Below are 22,204 nucleotides of genomic sequence, written 5' to 3'. Positions count from 1 at the left end.
AAATTTTATAGATTGATTTTATAGTTTCTTGTGTTTGTATTTTAATAAATATTAATAATTTTCAAATTTCAATATTTCTTATTCTTTATTAACTCTTATAATTTATTTTTCTGTTTCAGATAATTTTTTGTATTCACACAAGGTTTTCAAAATCATGATTTGAGAGATTTTGCAATCTATTTCAAAAACTTTAGATACAAGATCTAGATCGGAATAAAGTTTGAGCTTTAAAATCTCTAAAATAAAAAGCTTGGTATATGACCTACACTTGATTATATTTTGTTAACAAATATAAACCCTTGAATTTTTATTTATAAAACTCTTTAACTAAAAAATATTTAATTTACGATAAAGGAAAAATTTAAATTAAATAATAATAAAATTATAAATTAACAATACATACATAATCTTACTTTCAAGTATTAATAATTTTAATTTTACATTTTACTTTATGAAACATAAACCTACTACCAATAATAATCAAAAGATACAAGATTTAAATTTAAAAAGATCAACTACATTATATAATAATTCAGATCTTACTGAATCTGAAGATATACAATTGAATGATTTAAGTTCAAGTTTAACTACTTCTTCTTCTTCAACTCCTTCCATAACAAAAATGTCACAATCTCATTTATTATCACCTGGAAATTACGATAATGGGAATGAAAATGATGAAGAAAATTTTGAAATAGAATCTGACAATGATGAATATATTGGATTATATAAAGATGAAGGAATTAGTTCTAAAATCAAAAGATTTTTTTATAGATTATGGAATGGACCAATTGAACCTAAAGATGAATATGCTCCAAGAATAACAAAACTAGAATATTTTGAAGAAATACCTGATAAATTTAACGGAAGGATTCCATTGATTTATAAAAGATTATTATTAGTTGTTTATCTAATATTTTGGTTTGGATTGATTTATACAATTTTAATACCTTATTTCACAATACCTCCTTATTCAAATAAAGATCCAAAATCTCATATTTATTCTTTATCATGTTCATCACAATCAGAATTCTGGAATGGTAAAAACACTGCATGTGGATTAAATGGTGAATTATGTCCAGATATTTTAAAACATACAGGTGAAAAAGATATAATTATAAGATGTCCTGCATTATGTGATAGAGGTAGTTGGACATATTCTTTAATGCCCATAGGTGATCAAAGAATTAAATATCGTGGTTATTTTATTGGTGGTGGTGATAAAGTTCAAAAAAGTATAGATAAAAATCAAATTACAAATCCTTATAGAGCTGATTCTTATCCTTGTGGTGCTGCTGTACATGCTGGTATTGTTTCACCTATTTGGGGTGGTTGTGCAAGGATGTCATACAAGAGTGGTAATCAACCATTTTTTAATTCAACTAAAGGTCATTATGGAGTTGATAATTCAATAAATTTTAATTCATTTTTTAAATCTTCATTTTTTTTCAAAAACTTGATTTCTAGTGATGATAATGACCAATTTATTCAATGTACAGATCCAAGAATAATAATTTTGATAATAAACATTCTATTAGGAATACCAATAGTTTATTTAGCTAGTGGAGCAATTACATTTTGGGTAACTAATATAGTTGGATTTTGGACTATTTGCTTAGCTACCGATCCACCAGTCAATGTTGATGCAACAGATCCACAAGATTTTGCATATTTAATTTCAATAGGTTTAGAAAGATTTTTACCTACTTGTTCCATTTTATATATTCTTTGGCATTTTTCAACAAAAAGAACCTTATCAGAACCTACTTCACCAAATGAAAAAGTTTCGTACTTATCAAGATTGTTTTTGTTTTATCCTTTATTTTGGTTGGGAGTATTAAATAATGTTACATTTGATAGATTGCCTGTTGATAGATTAACCATTAGTGATTTAAAAGAACAATCTGGTGCGATGTTGGCAGTCTCGGGAATCATAATAACTATAACAACATGTGCATTTATTCAAGCTTATAAAATTTGGTTATCTGGTAGATTTCAAAAATATTTACTTATATATTCCATATTTGTTATTGGTTTAATATTTTTAGCGGGTATACCTGGTTTAACTTTAAGAGTTCATCATTATATCTTAGCAATGCTATTAATTCCTGGTTGTGCTACAAGAGGTAGAACAGCTTTAATGTTTCAAGGGATATTACTAGGTTTATTTTTATCAGGTGCCTCAAGATGGGGGTTAGCAGCCATTGCTGAAACTATAACATCACTAAAAAGAGATGATCCAAAAGGTTCATTGATACCACCTATCATTACAGATTATAATTCACTGACTGGTTCATTGAATTGGCAAAATATACCAACCAACATAACTAAAGTTTCAACAAATTATGAAAAATATTCATCGATATCTATTCTAATTAATGATATAGAACATCTCATATTAGATGGTTCCTCATCAATTGATTTGAAACAAGTCTTAACAAACACTTCAAACCCTATATATGATTGGGTACAAGATGGCTTAAGCAATGGTTTAAAAGATTCAAAAGGTGATATTCCAATATATATAAGAATTGGTAGGAAAATACCAAATACAAATTTATATAGTGATTTTTCAAATGCTGCTATATTAAAATGGCCAAGTGGTGAATTGACTTTACCATTACCAGGATTGACATAATAAATAATATACAATTGCTCAACAATATTAAGTGTCCAAACTCTTTGTGCTCTATATAAATTGGTCTCGTGACTTCACTCGCGTACTCCATATTTAACATGTGAAACCAAATGAAAAAAAAAAAATGTGAAACAAAATCATGCATTAAATATAATTAATGTAAGGTTGCTATACAAAATACAATAAAAAGAAATGTTTATTCACAACAACCACAAAATCAGTAAATTATATATATTGATTTTCAGAGATCATGATTATAGTACGAAGAACTATACCATTGACATATAAGAGTCCGTATTCATGTCTGCGACCGAAACAATTAATTTCAATACGGTTTAAAACAACCACTAAAGTGTTGCCAAACTCACCTCAATCGAAAAATGATGTATCAAATCCTAATGTAAGGTGGTTTTATGCCTCCGACGTACCAATTTCAAAGCCAGATTGGTTTCACTACAAACAAACAAAACAACCAGAATCTTTTATTCCATTTTCAGAATATGATTCAAATAATCTAGAAAGAGAATTTAAAAATAAAGATAAACTGAACAGTAAACCAATTGAAGTAAATGAAGATAAGTTATTTGAAGTAGATGTTAATGAATTTCAATTAGCTCCTGTTTATTGGGATGGACCAATTTATGAAGTCAGAAGAGGAGTTTGGTTTGATTCTGATGGTAAACCACTAAATGGTGAACTAACTAAAGAGTTGGAAATTGGATTCAAAAAAGTGAAACCATATTCATTTGATTCCGACTTTAACGAAAGTAATGCAAAATTAAATAAAAATAAAATATCAGAATTTAATAAATCTCAAATTGAAGGGAACGAAGATGAAGAAGAACATGAAATAGACGTTAGCGGACAAAAGGATGTTTATAAATTAAGTAATGATCAACTTGTACTATATTTTAATAAAAATCAAGCAGCTATTTTCCCAATAAACATCGCAACTGATTTTCGAATTGATATTATAAGATATTTTGGACCAAATCAAGTTTCTTTATTAGGTGTTAAACATATTGAAAGAGGATATTCTGAAAAATTGAAAAAAAGTTTATTTGATAAATTACCAGATAATCCATTACCTGGAATTGCTGATACTTTCCAAAATGAATTTGGTTATATTTTGGGAAAAGATTTAAATAAATCTGATTCTAAAAATGTTGATGAAATTTCAAATGAATCATCCACTGCTGATAATGAAATTGATGATAAACATATGCAACAATATCTTGAAAAAGATTATGATTTAGAAACCTCAGTAACTAAATCAAATAGAGAAATCGATCATTTGATTTTATGTGTTCATGGAATTGGACAAGTTTTGGGGAGTAAATATGAATCAGTTAATTTTACTCACAATATAAATGTTTTAAGAAATACAATGAAAAAAGTCTTTGAAGAAAATGATGATTATAAAAAGCTAGCCTACCCAAATGGTAAACAAGATGAGCATAATAATAGAATTCAAGTATTACCAATATCTTGGAGACATAGAGTTGATTTTCGACCACAAATGACAAAAAAGGAAAATAAGGATTCAAGATTACCTACGTTATCTCAAATAAATGTCGACGGTATAAAAGCTTTAAGAAATATATTTGGTGATGTTGTATTGGATGTTTTGTTATATTATCAGCCAAATTATTTACAACAAATTTTCACTGCTGTTATATCTGAGACCAATAGAGTTTATAAATTATTCAAGGAAAAAAACCCAAATTTTAATGGTAAAGTTCATATTTTGGGTCATTCATTAGGTTCAGCCATTTCATTTGATATTTTATCTGGTCAAAGTGGAACAATAACAGGAGAAATTGATGTTGAAAAAGATCTTGCATTTGATGTTGAAAATTTATTTCTTCTTGGTTCTCCAGTAGGTATGTTCAAATTATTAGAAGGTAAAAATATTGAAGCAAGATCTCAACAAGATAAAAATTATCAACCAAATAAAGAGTCTAATATTGTTTCACCAAAATGTCAAAACTTATATAATTTATTCCATCCATGTGATCCAATTGCTTATAGAGTAGAACCATTAGTAGCACCTAAATTTGGAGATTTTAAAGCTGTACCCGTTGAGTTTGCAGTTAAAGGATTAAATAGTCAAATTAAAGATTTGGCTAATTTAGGTGATGATATATCTGAAAAAATATCATCTGCTGTAAAATGGTTAAGTTTAACTCAAAAACAACCACCAAACAAAGAATCAAAATCAATAGAAGAGAAAGCTCAAAATGAAAATGCATTAGGTGATATAATATCTAGTGTTATAAAACCGGATGGAGAATCAGAACAAAATGATGATGTCGAACCTCACGAAAGAAAATTAACTTCAAAAGAATTAGTCACATTAACAGCATTAAACGATTCCGGTAGAATTGACTATAGTTTACCAATGGGTGTACTAGATATATCCTTAGTTTCTGCAGTCAGTGCACATATATCATATTATGAAGATGAAAATACTGCTGGATTTATAATGAAAGAAGTATTATCTAAAAATCAAAAACCTGTTACTGAAACAGTAACGTTATATTGACATTCTTTAAAAATAAATATATTTATTCATCTATTAATAAATCATCAATACTTTGATCTGCATCTTTTCTAATCAATTCCAACATTCCTTCAGGTAAAATAGGTTCATTATTATCATCAACAATGTATCTAAATGGCATTTCAGTAGATTCATATTTATTATATTTTATTTCTGGATAATCCAAAAATTTTATATCTTCAAATTTTGTACCATCAATTATCCTTTGTGCAGTTCTTACAGCACTATCAGTAGTCATTTGTAAATTTCCTAATCTTCTACCTAAAAATTTATATTTTTCACGTAATATTCCTGTTCTATCTTTTCTTGGATGTTCTCCTAATACTCCAGCTAGAAGAAAATATTCAATTTTGGATTTATCTTCAGGTATTAAATCTGTTGTAGCAGCTGGATCAAGTAATGCAATTTCATCTCGATTGATAATTTTCCCATCAAATTCCAAATCTATACATTCTTTTGTAGTCCATTGTAATCCCATATCTAATAGTCTTTTAGGGATATCTTTTTCTGTAGTTGTTGATGGTAATGATGTTAATATAAGATTTTCTTTTCCAACGTCTCGTATTATTTGTGAATATTCTAATATGACCCATTCAGAAAATCCTTCTTCCATATGCTCTACTATGTACTTCATTGTTGAATTGTATATTTTGGAAATGCAAATTTAATTATGGTTGATTCTGATCGTTTTGAAAGCTTGATTTTAATGATTTCGCAAATTAAACTTTTCTGCGAGATGTTTTCGATAACTTGGAGCTACCAAAGTTGTAGTAAATTTTGCAACCAAATTTGATCAGAATGTTTCAAATTCAAATATGACTCGAGCCATTCAATCCTACAACATAGCTCTTAATATACAGCGCAACGAGTATTATAAATTTAAAAGCCTCGGATTTTGAAGTTGGTAAATTTCAAGCAGTCGTTGTTGACGAATTTGAATTATCAAACAAAAATACAACCATGGTAATTGCAGTAAACCGTATCAAGGAATGTGAGTCCAGCCTTAAAGGTAACAATGCTTTCCTTAGATTGAATTTATATTAGTATTTGGAATTACCATTTTAAATCAGTATATGAACGATACCACAATAATCTAACAAAGCAAAAGTAAAGAGAAAATTTTTTAGTTGAGATGGAACAAAATCAAGTTATCTATGGCTCGTATGCATTCAAGTGTCTTCAGGTCAAACTTACTTATACGATTAGAGCGCAAATACAAATGAATCAGATCAAATTAAGGTTATTTTTAAGAAGGGTATTGCATGCGACAGACTTTGATTGATTCATAATATGCGTTATTATTATCGGTAATAAATTTTCTTCTATAAAATAATTTATAGCCGAGTTTTCTATCTTTCAAATTTCGGATGTTTTTTTTTTGCATTTAGTCTCATCGTATATTTCAAATTTATGCAAACAATTTAACAAATTAGTTTATGAATCGGCTGATATTAAATTTTAAGTCTATTGTTTTTCATTTAAAATGACAATTAGGTACCCAAATTAAGTAACATTTGAGAAATTTCATGTTTTAATTAAATTATTTAGTGGAGTAAGTCCAGACCCAAATAGTTAAAATTAATAAATAGAGATGAGTTATGATATTACCAAATAGTATGAATTTATAAATAGAGATGAGTTATGATATTACCCGATTTTGATTTATCAAAGCAAAGGGGTTTTCTACTAGAAGTATTTCAAATTTGTTGTTCTTTAATTGTCGTTTAAAAAAAGTAATTGTAAATCCAGAAGTAGAAAAAACGCATACGACAACTATTTTAAAAACTGAAAAACCAAAAATCTTTTGGAAACTTGAAAGCCGGATATCAGTACTTTGCTATCGTATCGTGTTAAAAAAGAAGTTTTAAAAGTTTTGCTTACTATGAGATCTAATACTTTAGCCATCCCTTATAAAAAATTCGAAATGTATAGTTTGTAAAAAAACGTTTTAAATTTACAACTTAATGACCTTTTCAAAGAATATCGATTATCCCGGACATCTTAATATTATATAACCATGTATATATGTATATAATCTTTTTAATCTAATATCCTACTTATATTTAAAGTATAAAATCATAGTATCAAATGAATGTAAAAGCAAATTTCGGAATAGATGGAAATCTCTCATATAATAAACTCATACTTATTCTAATTACACAAAAGTACATATACATATTACTATAACTTAAAACGGTTTAATTAAATTTTATTATTTTTTAATTTTAAACTTTAATTTTTTTTTGACATATTTTTTAGTTTATTTCATTTATTATATGAAAATTCAATAAATTTATATTACTTTTTTGTATATACTAATACTTAAAATTGAACAGGTCAAAGATCTATCCAGATATCATAAACGACGAAACTGGATTAATATTAATTGGAAATTTTAAGCATTTAAGTCAAAGATCTATTTATAATTTTTTATCTTATTACGTTGTTACCTTAATTACTTACATATTCTTTTTTTTTGATATTCTTTATTAATTTTAATTTAATTTATAATGCATAATGCGTAAAGTATAAAGTGTTAATTATTAAAAAATTATTAATATATCATTACAATATTATTATTAATATATAATATATATATATTTCATTTATAATCCAATAAATTTTTGAAAGATGTGTTAAACAGCTCACTTGAAGGAAGTCTCAAATTTCATATTTTCATATTGTAAGAATTATTGGCCAAGTCAATAGCTCTTTTCACAAAAGATTACAATTTACACTTAACATCACTTCGTCATTAATTGAGTTAACTTATTTAAAACAATTGAATAACCAGGTAATAAATCATCACGTTTAATATGAGTATCTTATCATCGATATCAATTACGAATTTAGAGAGTTACAAATCAGTAATGGATGTAATAATATATCAATTAACAACATTTTCATATTTTTATTTGAATATAATAATATCAATAATTATTTTAATATACAGCTACATAAAATTAAAGTCCAAATTACTTGTTCTACAAATTATATGGAATTTTAATCTAATAACTTTAACTATTATACCCATGAATTCGTCAAACTGTTTAAAATTTTCAAAATTGCATGATTTTTTAATTTTTTTCATATATTTAATTTCAACTACATTATCATTTTCAAATAATATAAATTTCTCACAAAATGACATTGTTGATGAGAATAAGGAAAAAAGTGAAAACCGTATCACCAAAAAAAGGAACAAATCTAAAATACTAGAATTCTTTGTATATAATTTGTTTTTATTTATTTCATTTTTAATAACTTCAATAATCATAATACCCAATAACTTATTATTATTGTCAACGTCAGAAGTATTTACTATAAAGTTTGATTATTTTTATATATCGTTAACTTTAACTTATTTATTCAATATCATTTATTACAATTTAAACTTTTACCAATCCATCAACAAAGTTGACTGTCAAAATCACAGTATGATATCATCAACCACTAAAAATAAAAATTTCTTAAAATTTTTCACCCAATTTATATGGTCATATAATTGTTTATTGATCATTATATCAATCTGGTCATTGATATTAGGAAAAGATACAATTATAAATATTTTACAAATATTAAATTTTAATACAGAAAAAGTTTCATTTTTAACATCAATAATTTTAAATAATTTAAATCAATTTGACTATAAATTATGCTTATCAACAAACCCACAAACAATTTCAAATTTTTGTTTAAATAATTTGGATTTAAAAAGTATAAAATCAAGTTTGAATTTAATTAAAATTATACTAATTAATTGTTGGAGTATTTATAATTTATTTGGATTTGTTTTATTACCTTTTTGTTTAAATATTTTAAATAAAAGAATTAATTATGTGTCAAAAAAGGTTAAACATGAATTAAATGTATGAAATACCCTATATAGTAAAACAGTAATTTGTATATAATGTTTTAATAAATGAATAATGAAACTATAATTTAAATTTGTTGTATTTTAATATCTTGAGTTCTAGACAGTTATATATAGTAATTTTAAGTTTTATTGAAATTTCTATTTTTAGACTAATTTACGAGACTTAAACAGTTTAACACAAAATCAAAAAGAATTTAGTTCGATCTAATTTACAAAACAGAAACACAAAACCGTTTCAAAACTTATTCATCCGTACCTCAACATATAATGATTTCAATGAGCAAAAAGAAATTGAAATATATCTTGTGATGAATAGAACCATCAAAGAAGTCTTAGACTTTAAAGAGTAAATTGAATTCTACAATTATGCGATACACTAGTCAAAGATCAAAAATAAATCCCCACTAAGCAAAAATTATCATTTAATTTAATGCAAAAATATTACAATTTGCTGATTCTTTGAGAAGAATGTAAGTTTGTTCAAATATTTGAAAAATTTTTCTTCCAATGATCAGTCCTCTACTATGGAAAATTTGGTACTTCAAGTATTGTCTTTTGAAGTCAGCAAGTAAAAGTTTTACTAGACATTAGAACAGCCAGCATGAGCCAAGTAAGTAATTATTACTTGATAGATGACATAAAAAGCTTGAACAAATTATTATAATTCAAATTTAACAATTAATTGACCAGAACAAGAAAAAATCATATATCAACATTTTTTCTTCATTGGTCCTTAATGATATTATTTTTTTTCTATCTTCATTTAAAAGTCTCTAAAGCATTTAAAAGCTACATCAATTTGCTTGATATTACATTAATTGAAAATTTATCAACGAATAAAAAGAGGGATCACCAAGTGGCTGTAATAGTCTGCAAATATGGTACCAATACCTCTTTCCTGTCCATGCCAGCAGACACAGTTTACTTCAAGTATTGCTGATTAAGCGTATCCTAGAAGATCTTTGAGACATCTGTATATTGGTGATGAGCATATCCTCGCAATTTTACTTGGTTGTTCATTGATTATAAAAGAATCTCCTAGATTATTATTTCACAAATACCGGATATAATATTGGCAATGATCAAACCATTGGTTGGCTAATATTTGATAATTAATAAATCAATCTCATTGGAATAGTATAATCATACAAATTGAAAATTGAAGTCCAGCGCAAAAAAGTTACCAATTAGGTAATTTATACCACCTCTCTTTGAAAAAAAATTAGTTACAAAATCTATCAACAAAATTAATTTTAGTGGAAAATTATAACAAATTGAGTAATGATAAGATCTTGTTCAGATAATTTTTCAATTTTTAATTATGCAAAGAATATTAAATAATATATTTTTATAAGTATAGATCGATAATGAATAATAATAATTTAATATGTATAACATAATTAATTCGATAAGATTATTTTTTTTTCAGCTTTTCTTGCCAAATAATTTATATAAATAAATAACCAAAGTCCTTGTCAATTATTCATTGAATTTTTCATTTCATTTTATTTCATAGTCAAGAATTAAGTTAATAAAGGGTTTTAATTATTTAATCAATTTTATTACTTTATCAAAAAATGGAAAGATTAGCTCAATTAGCATTACAAACTACTGCAGCAGTTGGTGCTCCACCAGCTCCAGCTCATCCTTTAGATCCATTATCACCTCAAGAAATTAAATCAGTTTCAAATATTGTTAGAAATAATTACAAGAATAAATCAATTATTTTCAATACTGTTACTTTAAGAGAACCAATTAAAAGAGCATATTATGAATGGAAAGAAAAAAATGGTCCAAAACCACCGAGAATTGCTTATTTTGTAATTGTTGCTGAAGGTGATGAAGGTGTCCATGAAGGTTTAGTTGATATTTCTAATCAAGAATTAATTGAATTTAAAAACACTACAGGTGTTCAACCAATTTTAACTCCTTATGATTTACAAAAAACTGAAAATATTGTTCGTAATGATCCTGAAGTTATTAGACAATGTGAATTGAGTGGTTTACCAAAAGGTCAAATGGATAAAATTTATTGTGATGCTTGGACTATTGGTTATGATGAAAGATGGGGTGCAGGTAAAAGATTACAACAAGCTTTAATGTATTATAGATCAGATGAAGATGATTCTCATTATTCACATCCATTTGATTTTTGTCCAATTGTTGATATGAATGCTGGTAAAGTTATTTCCATTGATATTCCTCAAGTTAGAAGACCACTTTCTAAATTTAAACATTCAAGTTTCCATCCAAAACATATTCAAGAAAAATTTGGTACTAAAGAAAATCCATCAGGTTATAGAGATGATAATACTATTATCAATATTACTCAACCAAATGGTGTTTCATTTAAATTAGATGGTAATGTTATGACTTGGTCAAATTTCAAATTCCATATTGGTTTCAATTATCGTGAAGGTATTGTTTTAAGTGATATGACTTGGAATGGTCATGGAAAACCAAGATCATTATTTCATCGTATTTCTTTATGTGAAATGGTGGTTCCATACGGTTCACCAGATTTCCCACATCAAAGAAAACATGCTTTAGATATTGGTGAATACGGTGCTGGTAATTGTACAAATCCATTAGCTTTAGGTTGTGATTGTAAAGGTGTTATTCATTATATGGATGCTCATTTCCCAGATAAAGATGGTGAAGCAACTACTGTTAAAAATGCTGTTTGTATTCATGAAGAAGATGATGGTTTATTATTTAAACATTCAGATTTTAGAGATGATTTCCAAACTAATGTTACTACAAGAGGTAAGAAATTAATTGTTTCACAAATTTTTACAGCTGCTAATTATGAATATTGTTTATATTGGATTTTTAGACAAGATGGTACTATTAAATTAGAAGTTAGATTAACTGGTATATTAAATACTTATATTTGTGGTGATAATGAAGATATTGGACCATGGGGTACAAAAGTTTATCCAAATGTTAATGCTCATAATCATCAACATTTATTCTCATTAAGATTACATCCAAGAATTGATGGTGATAATAATTCAGCAGGTACAAGTGATGCTAGACCATCACCATTCCCAACTGGTTCAAATGAAAATATGTATGGTAATGCTTTCTATTGTGATAAACAAACTTTTAAAACTGTTAAAGATGGTGTTACTAATCTTGATGGTGCAACTGCAAGAACTTGGGATATTTTTAATCCAAATTCAATTCATCCATATTCAGGTAAACCAGCTACTTATAAATTAGTTTCAACTTTCTGTTCACCATTATTAGCTCAAGAAGGTTCATTAGTTAGAAAAAGAGCTCCATGGGCTGCTAATCATACTCAAGTCATTCCATATAAAGATGATCAATATGGTTATGGTTTATTATATCCATCAGGTGATCATGTTGCTCAATGGAGTGGTGATGGTAAAAGAGGTATGAGAGAATGGATTGGTGATGGTAAAGCAAGTATTGATAATACTGATATTGTTTTCTTCCATACTTTTGGTATTACTCATTTCCCAGCTCCAGAAGATTTCCCAGTTATGCCAACAGAGATTTTTGATTTACAATTAAGACCAAGAAATATTCATCTTGAAAATCCTGTATTGGATGTTAGACCATCATATGCTAGAACAACAAAAGAAGTTAAAGCTAATGCAGTAGGTGTTGATACTTGTAGTTTGACTGTTGATAAATCTTCAAGATTAGCTACTGAATGTGTTCAAAAATAATTTAAATAAAAAATAAAAATCAAAAATTAATTTATATATTTGTAAGTAGCTTTTTATGAATTAATCGTTTTAATATTGTTAAGAATTTTAAACAATTGTAGATTTTACCGAATTGAATATTTTTCGAAACTGAATTGAACATAGTCATAGAAATACAACTTTAGTAAATTTCAAGACAACATAACAGCTTTGTCTTTGTGCTGCACAGTAAAATCTAGTTTGAAACAATATATTAACTATGAAGTCACGCATCGCAGAGCAGACGAATTTAAAGCAATTTCATCAATTTCATCATAATTGATCGAATTCGTGTGTACAGACTACAAAACATTAAATATTTTTTAGATCTTTCAATTAATTTCAATAATATATATATTTATTTATGTAAAAAAGTTTTTCAACTTGGACCAGTATCCACCTATAATTTATCATAATATTCAGTATAATCTGGAACTTCTTCTTTAAGACCTTGTCTTTGTCTTTTTTCTTTAACAATTAAACCTGGTTTTGAAGATGGATCTTTAACATCACCACTTAAAATTGACCAATGATCAAAAATTAATTGTGGGAAAGCTTGACCACCGGTAGCTTGTCTTAATTCACCAGTGAAACCAAATGATTCATTAACAGGTAAGTAAGCTTTGACAGTGAATAATGGAGTACCTGGTCTTTGTTCTTCTGAGATAACTTGACCTCTTTTTTTGTTCAAGACTGAATAGATACCACCGATAGCATTTTCTGGACATTGAATTTCAACTAAGAAAACTGGTTCTTGAATTGCTGGTTCAGCTAATAACATTGAAGCATAAGTAACTCTTCTCATAGTTGGGATAATTTGACCACCACCTCTGTGGATAGCATCAGCATGTAAAGTAACATCTAAAATATTAACTCTAACTGATCTACAGTTTTCACCAAAGATTGGACCTTCTTTAGTAGCCCATTGGAAAGCAGCAACAACTGAATCTTTAATTTCATTCAAGTATTGGACAGCTTTAGTTTGATCAACAACTAAATTTGGACCGTTACCATCTGGACCGAAACACCAAATTTTTCTTGCATCAGTAACATCCCAACCGTGTTTATCTGCTAAGATTCTTGCTCTAGCTTTGAAATCATCTCTTGGGTTAATGACACCATTTTCAATATCTAATGAAACTTCTTCATCAATTGGTTGAGCTTTAACATAAATTCTGTTATGTTTATTTGGTGATTTAGATAAGGCAACCATCGATGATTCACCTTCAACAGTTTCTCTATAAGCAACAACTGGTGGTGAAACTCTAATTGGAACACCAGCATGATCATTTTCTAAATCTGATAAACAAATTTCTAAATGTAATTCACCAGTAGCAGCAACAATATGTTCACCTGATTCAGACATTGAGGTTAAGACACATGGATCTGATTTTGATAATCTTTTTAAACCTTCAACTAATTTTGGTAAATCATTAGCATTTTTAACTTCAACAGCGACTTGGACAACTGGTGAGACTGAGAATTTCATAACTTTCAAATTGTGAGCAGCTTCATTGGTAGTAATAGTACCTGATTTTAATAAAAATTGATCAATACCAACTAAACCAACAATGTTACCAGCTGGACAATCATCAATTTGTTCAACATTTCTACCCATCATTAAAACAGTTCTTTGAATTGATTTTAAAAATAAATCTTCTTTTTTACCAACTTGATAGTTTGGACCTTGAATTCTAACTTTTTGACCAGATTTAACAGTACCAGCGAAAACTCTACCAAAAGCATAGAATCTACCTTTATCAGATGTTGGAACCATCTTAGATACATACAACATTAAATCAGCCTTTGGATCACAATTTCTGATAGCATTACAGAAAGCATCATCTGATGGACCTTCATATAAAGTTTCAGCTCTATAGTTTTGAGCAGTAACTGGGGATGGTAAATGTAAAACAATCATTTCTAATAAAGCATCAGCAGCTGGTAAGAATTTTCTCATAACAACTTTTAATAAAGCTTTACCTTCTAATTCTTTTTCATCAGATTTTAAAGTAATATCTAATTTTTCTAATAAAGTTGGAATTTCATCTTTTTTGAAATTCATAATAGCTGCAAATAATCTGAAAATTGGATCTAAAACAAACATATTGAAAGCTCTTTCTAATGGTTTTCCATCAGCATCTTTATCTTTGTTAGTCCATTTTTTAGTTTTTGGATTAAAGAATGAATCTCCCCATAATCTTTCCATCATTTTAGTTTTATCAACACCGAATTTTTTAGCATATCTGTTAGCAAATTGTCTAACAGTAAAAGCCCAACCATGTAAACCTGAACCAAAAGCAACAGTTCCTTTATCTGGGAAAACTTGACAATCACCTAAGACTGGATCAACATAAGTTGAAATAATAACATTAACAGATTCAACAGTTCTTGCAAATGATTGGTATAAATCTTCTTTAGTAACTTGTAATTCTAATAAAGCTCTATCAACTTTATTAATAATAACAACTGGTTTAATTCTTTCACCTAAAGCTTGTCTTAAAACGGTTTCAGTTTGAACACAAACACCTTCAACGGTATCAACAACAACTAAAGCACCATCAGTAACTCTTAAAGCAGCAGTAACTTCTGAAGAGAAATCAACGTGACCTGGTGAATCAATTAAATTAATTAAAAATGAGTTACCATCAGTTTTTTGTTTAATATCTTTAACATCATCATCAGTCATTGAAGCATATAATGAAATGGCAGTAGATTTAATAGTAATACCTCTTTCTTGTTCATCTTTTCTAGTATCCATAAATCTAGCTTCACCAGCTTTACCAGCAGAAATAATACCAGCTTTTTGAACTAAAGAATCAGTTAAAGTGGATTTACCGTGATCGACGTGAGCAATGACAGACATGTTACGAACATTGGTAACTTTGTCCATCAACTCACGGATTTGTTCAATAGTGAAGGCAACTATAAAATTAATTGTTAGTAATCAAGTCATTTAAAATTTTTGCAGCCCTTTTTGAAAAATTTTTCAAAGCACACGTTTTAATTGATCCAATGGCCAATTATTGAAATTGTGATGGTTCAATTCATTATTCAAATAGACTATTGACAATCATGATATGATCTCTATCATAATTTGAAACATACCCATCTTGTTATATTTAAATTAGTTGTATTAATCCAATGAATTGGGGAGAAATTCAAAAAGGAAGAGGGAAAAAAATATGAAAAAATTTTATCTAAAAAAATTAAAATAAGATTAAAACACTAAAAAAATTATTTATTAATAAATTTGTTAATTATTGATATTAAGATGTAATATTTCACACGACCTCTGCTACATACATAGAGCCTTATGACATAAAAAATTCTTACGTCAGACACAGAAAACACATTTATGACATTGAATTAAGTTTTATGACATTGAATTAAAGTCTTAAAAAAATATGAAAAATTTACAACCAAATTGTACCTGGTCTAGCTCTTTCAATTATTGAATAAGCTTCCGACATGGCTTGCAACATAACAGTATTAATATCTGGTTCTGGTACTAATTTACAAGCATTAATAGATGCTCAATCTCAAGGAAAATTAAATGGTAATATAACTCAAGTTATATCTTCATCAGATACAGCTTATGGATTAAAAAGAGCTTCACAAAATCAAATACCTACAAAAACTCATCTTTTAAAAAATTATTATAAAGGAACAACAAAAGATCAAATTGAAATAAGGAAAGAAAAAAGAGAACAATTTAATAGAGATTTGGCAAATTTAATAATAAATGGATCAATTGATTCAAAACTAGAAAAAAATAATTATATACCACCAAAATTAATAGTATGTGCAGGTTGGATGTTAATTTTATCACCAACTATTTTAGAACCATTAGAAAAAGCTGGAATAACAATAATAAATTTACATCCTGCATTACCTGGAGCATTTGAAGGAACTCATGCTATAGATCGTTGTTGGAAAGCTGGTCAAGATGGTGAAATTAAACAGGGAGGAGTAATGATACATAAAGTAATAACTGAAGTTGATAAAGGTGAACCTATTTTAGTTAAAGAATTAGATTTAATAAAAGGTGAATCATTAGAACAATATGAAGAAAGAGTACATCAAATTGAACATATTGCAATTGTTGAAGGTACAAATAAAATTATTAATGAATTATCTAATAATTTGTAACAAGTTTATGTGTATATTGTTTATATAAGTTTAAAAATGTATATAAATATAATAATTATATAAATAGTGTATATTTATTATTCATTAATTGTTTATAAATTTTTAATGACTTCTTCAGTAAAATGTTTAGTTGTTGAAGTACCTTTTAAATCACCAGTTCTATTTTCAGGACCTGAAGCAATAGTTTTTAATACAGCATTTTCAATTCTATCAGCTTGATCATTTAATGACATATGTCTTAACATCATACATGAAGATAATAATAAAGCAGTTGGATTAGCTAAACCTTTACCTGCAATATCTGGTGCTGAACCATGAACAGCTTCAAAAATTGAAACTTTATTACCCATATTACCAGAAGGAGTTAAACCTAATCCACCAATTAAACCTGAAGATAAATCTGACATAATATCACCATATAAATTTGGCATAACCATAACAACATCTTTATATTGAGAAGGATCAGAAGTTAATTTTAATGAAGTATTATCTAATAATTCAAAATCTAATGTAACATCAGGATATTCTTTTGCAATTTCTTTAGCAGTATTTACAAATAAACCATCTGATAATTTCATAATTGAAGCTTTATGAACAACTAAAATATGAGGTTTACCAATTGATTTTGCATATTCAAAACCATATCTAATAACTTTTTCAGAAGCAGGTTTTGTAATTAATTTTATAGATTGTACAACACCTGGTACAATAGTATGTTCAATACCTGAATATTCACCTTCAGTATTTTCTCTAATTAATACAGTATCAACATTTTCATAAGGAGTTTTATAACCAACAATTGATTTACATGGTCTAACATTTGCAAATAAATTAAAAGTTCTTCTTAAAGTTAAATTCATTGATGTATGACCTTTACCAACTGGAGTAGCTAATGGACCTTTTAAAGCAACTAAATTTTTATTTACTGAATCAACTGCAGGTTGAGGTAATGTAGTTTTACCATCAATTAATATAGGAGTAACATCAACTTCTTCCCATTCAATTGGTACTTCAGCAGCTTTATAAATATCTTTTACAGCTTGTGAAATTTCTGGTCCAATACCATCACCTTCAATTAATGTAACAGTATATTTACCATTTGAATTTTTAGTACCAGTAAATTGACCAGCAATATATGATCTTGTTAATAATGGTGATTTAGCTGATTTGAAATAAGTTGATTTTACAATTTGCTTAAACATTGTATATAGGAATATGTAGTTTGAAGGATGGTTGAGTTGAATTGATTCAAAATGTATAAATGAGATGAATTTATTATATTTATTGTATTAAAAAATGAGAATCAAAATTCAAAATTATTTTATTTGATGAAAATTTAAATTTTTTTTTTTTCTTTTTTTTTTTTTTTTGCAATATACAAATTCTTAAAGTAATTAATTCTAATATATTAAATTGATAGATTTAGTATTATAATAATAAATATAACGCATTGAAGAAATTGAAAAAGATTTTATTCAAATTGCAACCGTTTTCGTTTCTTGATTTTAAAATTGGCTTGATTGTAGATATATACTAGAAAGAGTAGAGATTAAGAGATTTATTTTTGATGTTGATTTTATTCCTACTAGCACTTATCCAATCTTTTACAATTAAATCAATTTTGAATAATATGAAATTCCTCAGATCTACTCATAAATCAACATTTATCGAGTAAAGATTTCGGTTTAAATATATTCTTGAAAAATTTTGATGTATTATTTTTACTAAGTAATCGGAGTTATATTCAAATTTGTGTTATAAGGAATTTTTTATTCTTAGTATTTTGAAACTTCTCAATTATTTAAAAGTAACCAATCAATTATAAGTTGATTTTTTGTACTATATTTTTTCGGTCTCGAATAAAGTTTAAATTTAATTGAAAAAGTCCGAAATATTTAAATGTTGGTCCAACTATTTGGGGTTAATTTGAAATCAAGTAAGTAATAATTGTAAAAAGGTGAATACTTTGAAACTTTTAGTGTTCAAGGATAATATATTGAAATTGACTAATACATGTTGTTACTATCGACGTTTTTTATGGGTTAAAATTTAATTTTTTTTTGATACACTTCCCCTCCTTTTCGGAGTATAAATGAGTCGCGCTCGACTAAATGATTAGACCTATTTTTCTCAAAATTGGGTGTGACTACCACAATTCACTCTTTCATCAGTTAGAGATAATTGCTGAACGTAGTCATGGTAAATGATTACGAAGTTCATTAATAGCCTCGCAATGTAAATTACAAAATGATGTTCAAAACAAATGTAATTATAATAAATCAATCTAGATTAAATTTTATAAATGCAATGTATAAATGTCTATTACTAACAAACTAAAAAAACTCTATTATAAACCCATTGAAACTTTTAAAGTAAAAGTAATTAAAAAAGGTAAAGTAAACCATAATATCAAATATTGGAAAATTAAAACAACAGCTAAACAATCCATTTGTAAATGTTCTTTAGCTTGTGGATCAGTATAAAAAGCAGTAAAATAAACTAATGAAGTTGCATTTGGTAATCCAAATTCTAAAACACTTACAAATCGTACTAATCTATCTGAACCATACCAACCTGCTTTATATATTCCAGTAGTTAATCCAACTCCAAATATTGGTAATATAATTAATCTTGTTGCAGTTACTAAAATTGCAGTTTTCCAAAATCCTGGTGCCATATTTTTAACTTGTAATCTTGCTAGTGTTGCACCTAATAATAATAAACCTAATGGAACTGATGCAGCTCCTATATAACTTGTTAAGTCTATTATGAATGATAATGGTGGTTGTTCATCTGGTGCGTTAGGTATATAAAATGTTGTTGGAACAAATAATGCTTTTAATGGTGGTGACATACATATTGCTATTGAAGCTAATAATGCAATTGAATTTGATGATGTGAAATTTTTAAGCATTGTTTTAGCATATGATTTAAATTTTGATTTTTTTGGTTCTATTATTTTATCATTTGGATTACTTACCAAACTTTCTTGTCTTGATTTTTCTTTTTCAATTTCATTATTTCTTAAAGTATCAAATTCTGAATATTCATTAATAACATCATCCACGTTTTGTGATTGTTGTCTTCTTATATCATTATTTCTTGATGGAATCATTTCTAATCCATATGGATTACTTGTTATTGAACTTGTTGAATCTCTTCTACTTTTTGTTGTATGTGGTGATAATAAATTGGTACTTTTATTGGTTCTTTTCCTACTTATTATTGAATCTGATGTATTTTCTATATTTTTTTTAGATTTTGCTTTTAAAAATTCATTATGTTGATCTTCTTCATTTGAAATTTTTTCTCTCCTTCTTTCTGCTTCACTCGAATTTGTATTTATAGATTCTAAATCTGAAGTTGTTGTATCAGATCTGTTCAGATCAGACGCTAGTATGGGACTTCGATTTCCTATTGTTGATGATTTATTTGTAACTATTTTTTCTCCATCATCATCATCATCTTCTTCTTCTTCTTCATCTTTATCATCACTGCTACTACTTGAATTTGTAATATGTTTATTCTTCTCCAAATCATCACCCAATAATTCATCTCTAAAATCCCATTCAATCAATCTATATAATCCAAAAGTAAATTGAAATAAAATCATTCCCATTAAAAAAATACAAACATATGCAACACCTTTACTTCCTTCTTCAGCTGTAAAAATTTTATTCCCCTTTGCAAATGTTTGTATATATGCAATTGGTAAATCACTAATATTTGGGAAAATCCCAACTGATAATAATCCACCAAGCCATCTTTTCGGTGATCTTGTAATAAAATGATTAGCAAATGATATAGATCCACCAACTATAAATAATAATATTGCAGTAAATATAATAATTCCAACATTTTTAATATCTGAAGATTTTAAATAACTTACCATATTATTAAAAATTAAACATGGCATAATTGCAGTTACAACTAAATCTGATATATCTCTACATGTTGTAACTGTTAAAATATTTCTTTTTGCTAAATAAAATCCAATAGCTATAATAAAATAAATTTTAAAAATTGGTTTTACTGATGCATAAATTACTAATCCTAATGATAAACTTTCAGATGAAGTTTCAGACATTTTTGATTAATTTTAAAATATGCTGAATATTTGGTTAAAATGATTATTAATGATTTATTCTTGGGGTATTTAAATCCCTGATGCAATTTTTTGAAGATTAAATTATATATTGTATATATTGAATTTGATTCAGAATTTGCGTTTCTATATTATAAAGTTTGACATGTAAATCTGATCTGTATTAAAAATTTGAATTAGTTTATTTGATTAAGATATAATGCGATTGAGCAATGGTGATATATTTGATAATTAGTGTAAAGGATTGATATTTTTTAATATACTTTATCTAAAATATTTGGGGGATCTCTTCTTTATTTTATAATTAATATATAATATTAGAATGAAAATAAGTTTTAAACATTAGATACTTTCTTTTTTCTTTTGTTCTTAATTAAAAATTAAAAAATTTCCTATCTGAATGATCATTGTGCGGCTTTTTTATATTTTAAATTTCGGTATAATTTATTATTATTTATATAGAAGATGAATCATTACCCGTCAACTACAAAGATTTCAAAATAATTATGAAGCTACAGTCTTTAATTATGCATTTTGATTGATGAGGAATTACTTGGATTACGAAGAAATTTTTTCTTTTCGTACACTACTTTATAATAATTTACAAAATCAAGAGGATCAAGGACTTTTTAGTTAAAACAATTAAAGTTCTTCTTATTCGTTCGACAAGAAAATTTGTTGACGATTTAAAAAGTCGTATGGATTGAGATTGAACAAGAATTGAAAATGAAAGTCCATCTCACTTTAACCTTCATCATTAAATGATAAGATACAGATACCTTCCCTAGCCGAAGCGTATATGTCATTGATTTAGCCATTCGGCAATTCAAAATATTTAGAACGGCTGTAGCTCTAAAATTTTATACTCTTAGACAGTTTCAGAAATTGTTTTTCTATTCTCTATTTTTTAATCATTTCAATAATCTAGTTTATCGGATATAAATTTAATTCAATACATTAACTTACATTGTGTAATGATTTGACATAATTTAACAACATAATACAGCATAACGTGATTTTAAAAAACTTTGTGGTTATAAATTGGTTGCAAAAACCAAAATTTAAGAATTGAAGTAAAATTTAAAACGGTTAAACATGGAAAGAAGACAATTAACGGTAGAGAAAAACATTTCGAGTTTAGAGACAGCACTAT

General features: G+C 26.9%; 8 protein-coding genes across 8 annotated transcripts; 4 read left to right on the top strand and 4 right to left on the bottom strand. All coding sequences in view use genetic code 12, as the record gives it.

Annotated features, from left to right (window-relative positions):
• Window positions 1-451: 451 nt before the first annotated feature.
• On the top strand, window positions 452-2,638 carry KGF54_004852 (uncharacterized protein; the record flags this gene model as incomplete). The annotated part of the gene is made up of 1 exon (XM_051765595.1): window positions 452-2,638. One exon carries the CDS (start codon window positions 452-454, stop codon window positions 2,636-2,638), a length of 2,187 nt encoding a protein of 728 aa, XP_051618893.1.
• Window positions 2,639-2,888: 250 nt separating this feature from the next.
• KGF54_004851 (putative carboxylic ester hydrolase) lies at window positions 2,889-5,183 on the top strand (the record flags this gene model as incomplete). The annotated part of the gene is made up of 1 exon (XM_051765594.1): window positions 2,889-5,183. The coding sequence occupies one exon, from the start codon at window positions 2,889-2,891 to the stop codon at window positions 5,181-5,183; it is 2,295 nt and encodes a 764-aa protein (XP_051618892.1).
• A 22-nt stretch (window positions 5,184-5,205) lies between these two features.
• KGF54_004850 (protein-arginine N-methyltransferase) lies at window positions 5,206-5,835 on the bottom strand (the record flags this gene model as incomplete). Its single annotated transcript, XM_051765593.1, has 1 exon — window positions 5,206-5,835. The coding sequence occupies one exon, from the start codon at window positions 5,833-5,835 to the stop codon at window positions 5,206-5,208; it is 630 nt and encodes a 209-aa protein (XP_051618891.1).
• A 4,820-nt stretch (window positions 5,836-10,655) lies between these two features.
• Window positions 10,656-12,776, top strand: AMO1 (Amo1p; the record flags this gene model as incomplete). The annotated part of the gene is made up of 1 exon (XM_051765591.1): window positions 10,656-12,776. One exon carries the CDS (start codon window positions 10,656-10,658, stop codon window positions 12,774-12,776), a length of 2,121 nt encoding a protein of 706 aa, XP_051618890.1.
• A 418-nt stretch (window positions 12,777-13,194) lies between these two features.
• On the bottom strand, window positions 13,195-15,906 carry EFT2 (elongation factor 2; the record flags this gene model as incomplete). The annotated part of the gene is made up of 2 exons (XM_051765590.1): window positions 13,195-15,719; window positions 15,903-15,906. The coding sequence occupies 2 exons, from the start codon at window positions 15,904-15,906 to the stop codon at window positions 13,195-13,197; spliced, it is 2,529 nt and encodes an 842-aa protein (XP_051618889.1).
• A 359-nt stretch (window positions 15,907-16,265) lies between these two features.
• On the top strand, window positions 16,266-16,946 carry ADE8 (phosphoribosylglycinamide formyltransferase; the record flags this gene model as incomplete). Its single annotated transcript, XM_051765589.1, has 1 exon — window positions 16,266-16,946. The coding sequence occupies one exon, from the start codon at window positions 16,266-16,268 to the stop codon at window positions 16,944-16,946; it is 681 nt and encodes a 226-aa protein (XP_051618888.1).
• A 92-nt stretch (window positions 16,947-17,038) lies between these two features.
• On the bottom strand, window positions 17,039-18,148 carry IDH2 (isocitrate dehydrogenase (NAD(+)); the record flags this gene model as incomplete). Its single annotated transcript, XM_051765588.1, has 1 exon — window positions 17,039-18,148. One exon carries the CDS (start codon window positions 18,146-18,148, stop codon window positions 17,039-17,041), a length of 1,110 nt encoding a protein of 369 aa, XP_051618887.1.
• Window positions 18,149-19,293: 1,145 nt separating this feature from the next.
• ECM3 (putative ATPase) lies at window positions 19,294-21,033 on the bottom strand (the record flags this gene model as incomplete). Its single annotated transcript, XM_051765587.1, has 1 exon — window positions 19,294-21,033. The coding sequence occupies one exon, from the start codon at window positions 21,031-21,033 to the stop codon at window positions 19,294-19,296; it is 1,740 nt and encodes a 579-aa protein (XP_051618886.1).
• Window positions 21,034-22,204: the final 1,171 nt, after the last annotated feature.

Source organism: Candida jiufengensis (assembly GCF_024610255.1).
Source record: "Candida jiufengensis strain CBS 10846 chromosome Unknown scaffold1, whole genome shotgun sequence".
NCBI lineage: Eukaryota > Fungi > Ascomycota > Pichiomycetes > Serinales > Debaryomycetaceae > Lodderomyces > Lodderomyces jiufengensis.
The sequence above is the reverse complement of the archived record's forward strand: the minus strand, read 5'-3'. Positions and strand labels throughout refer to the sequence as shown.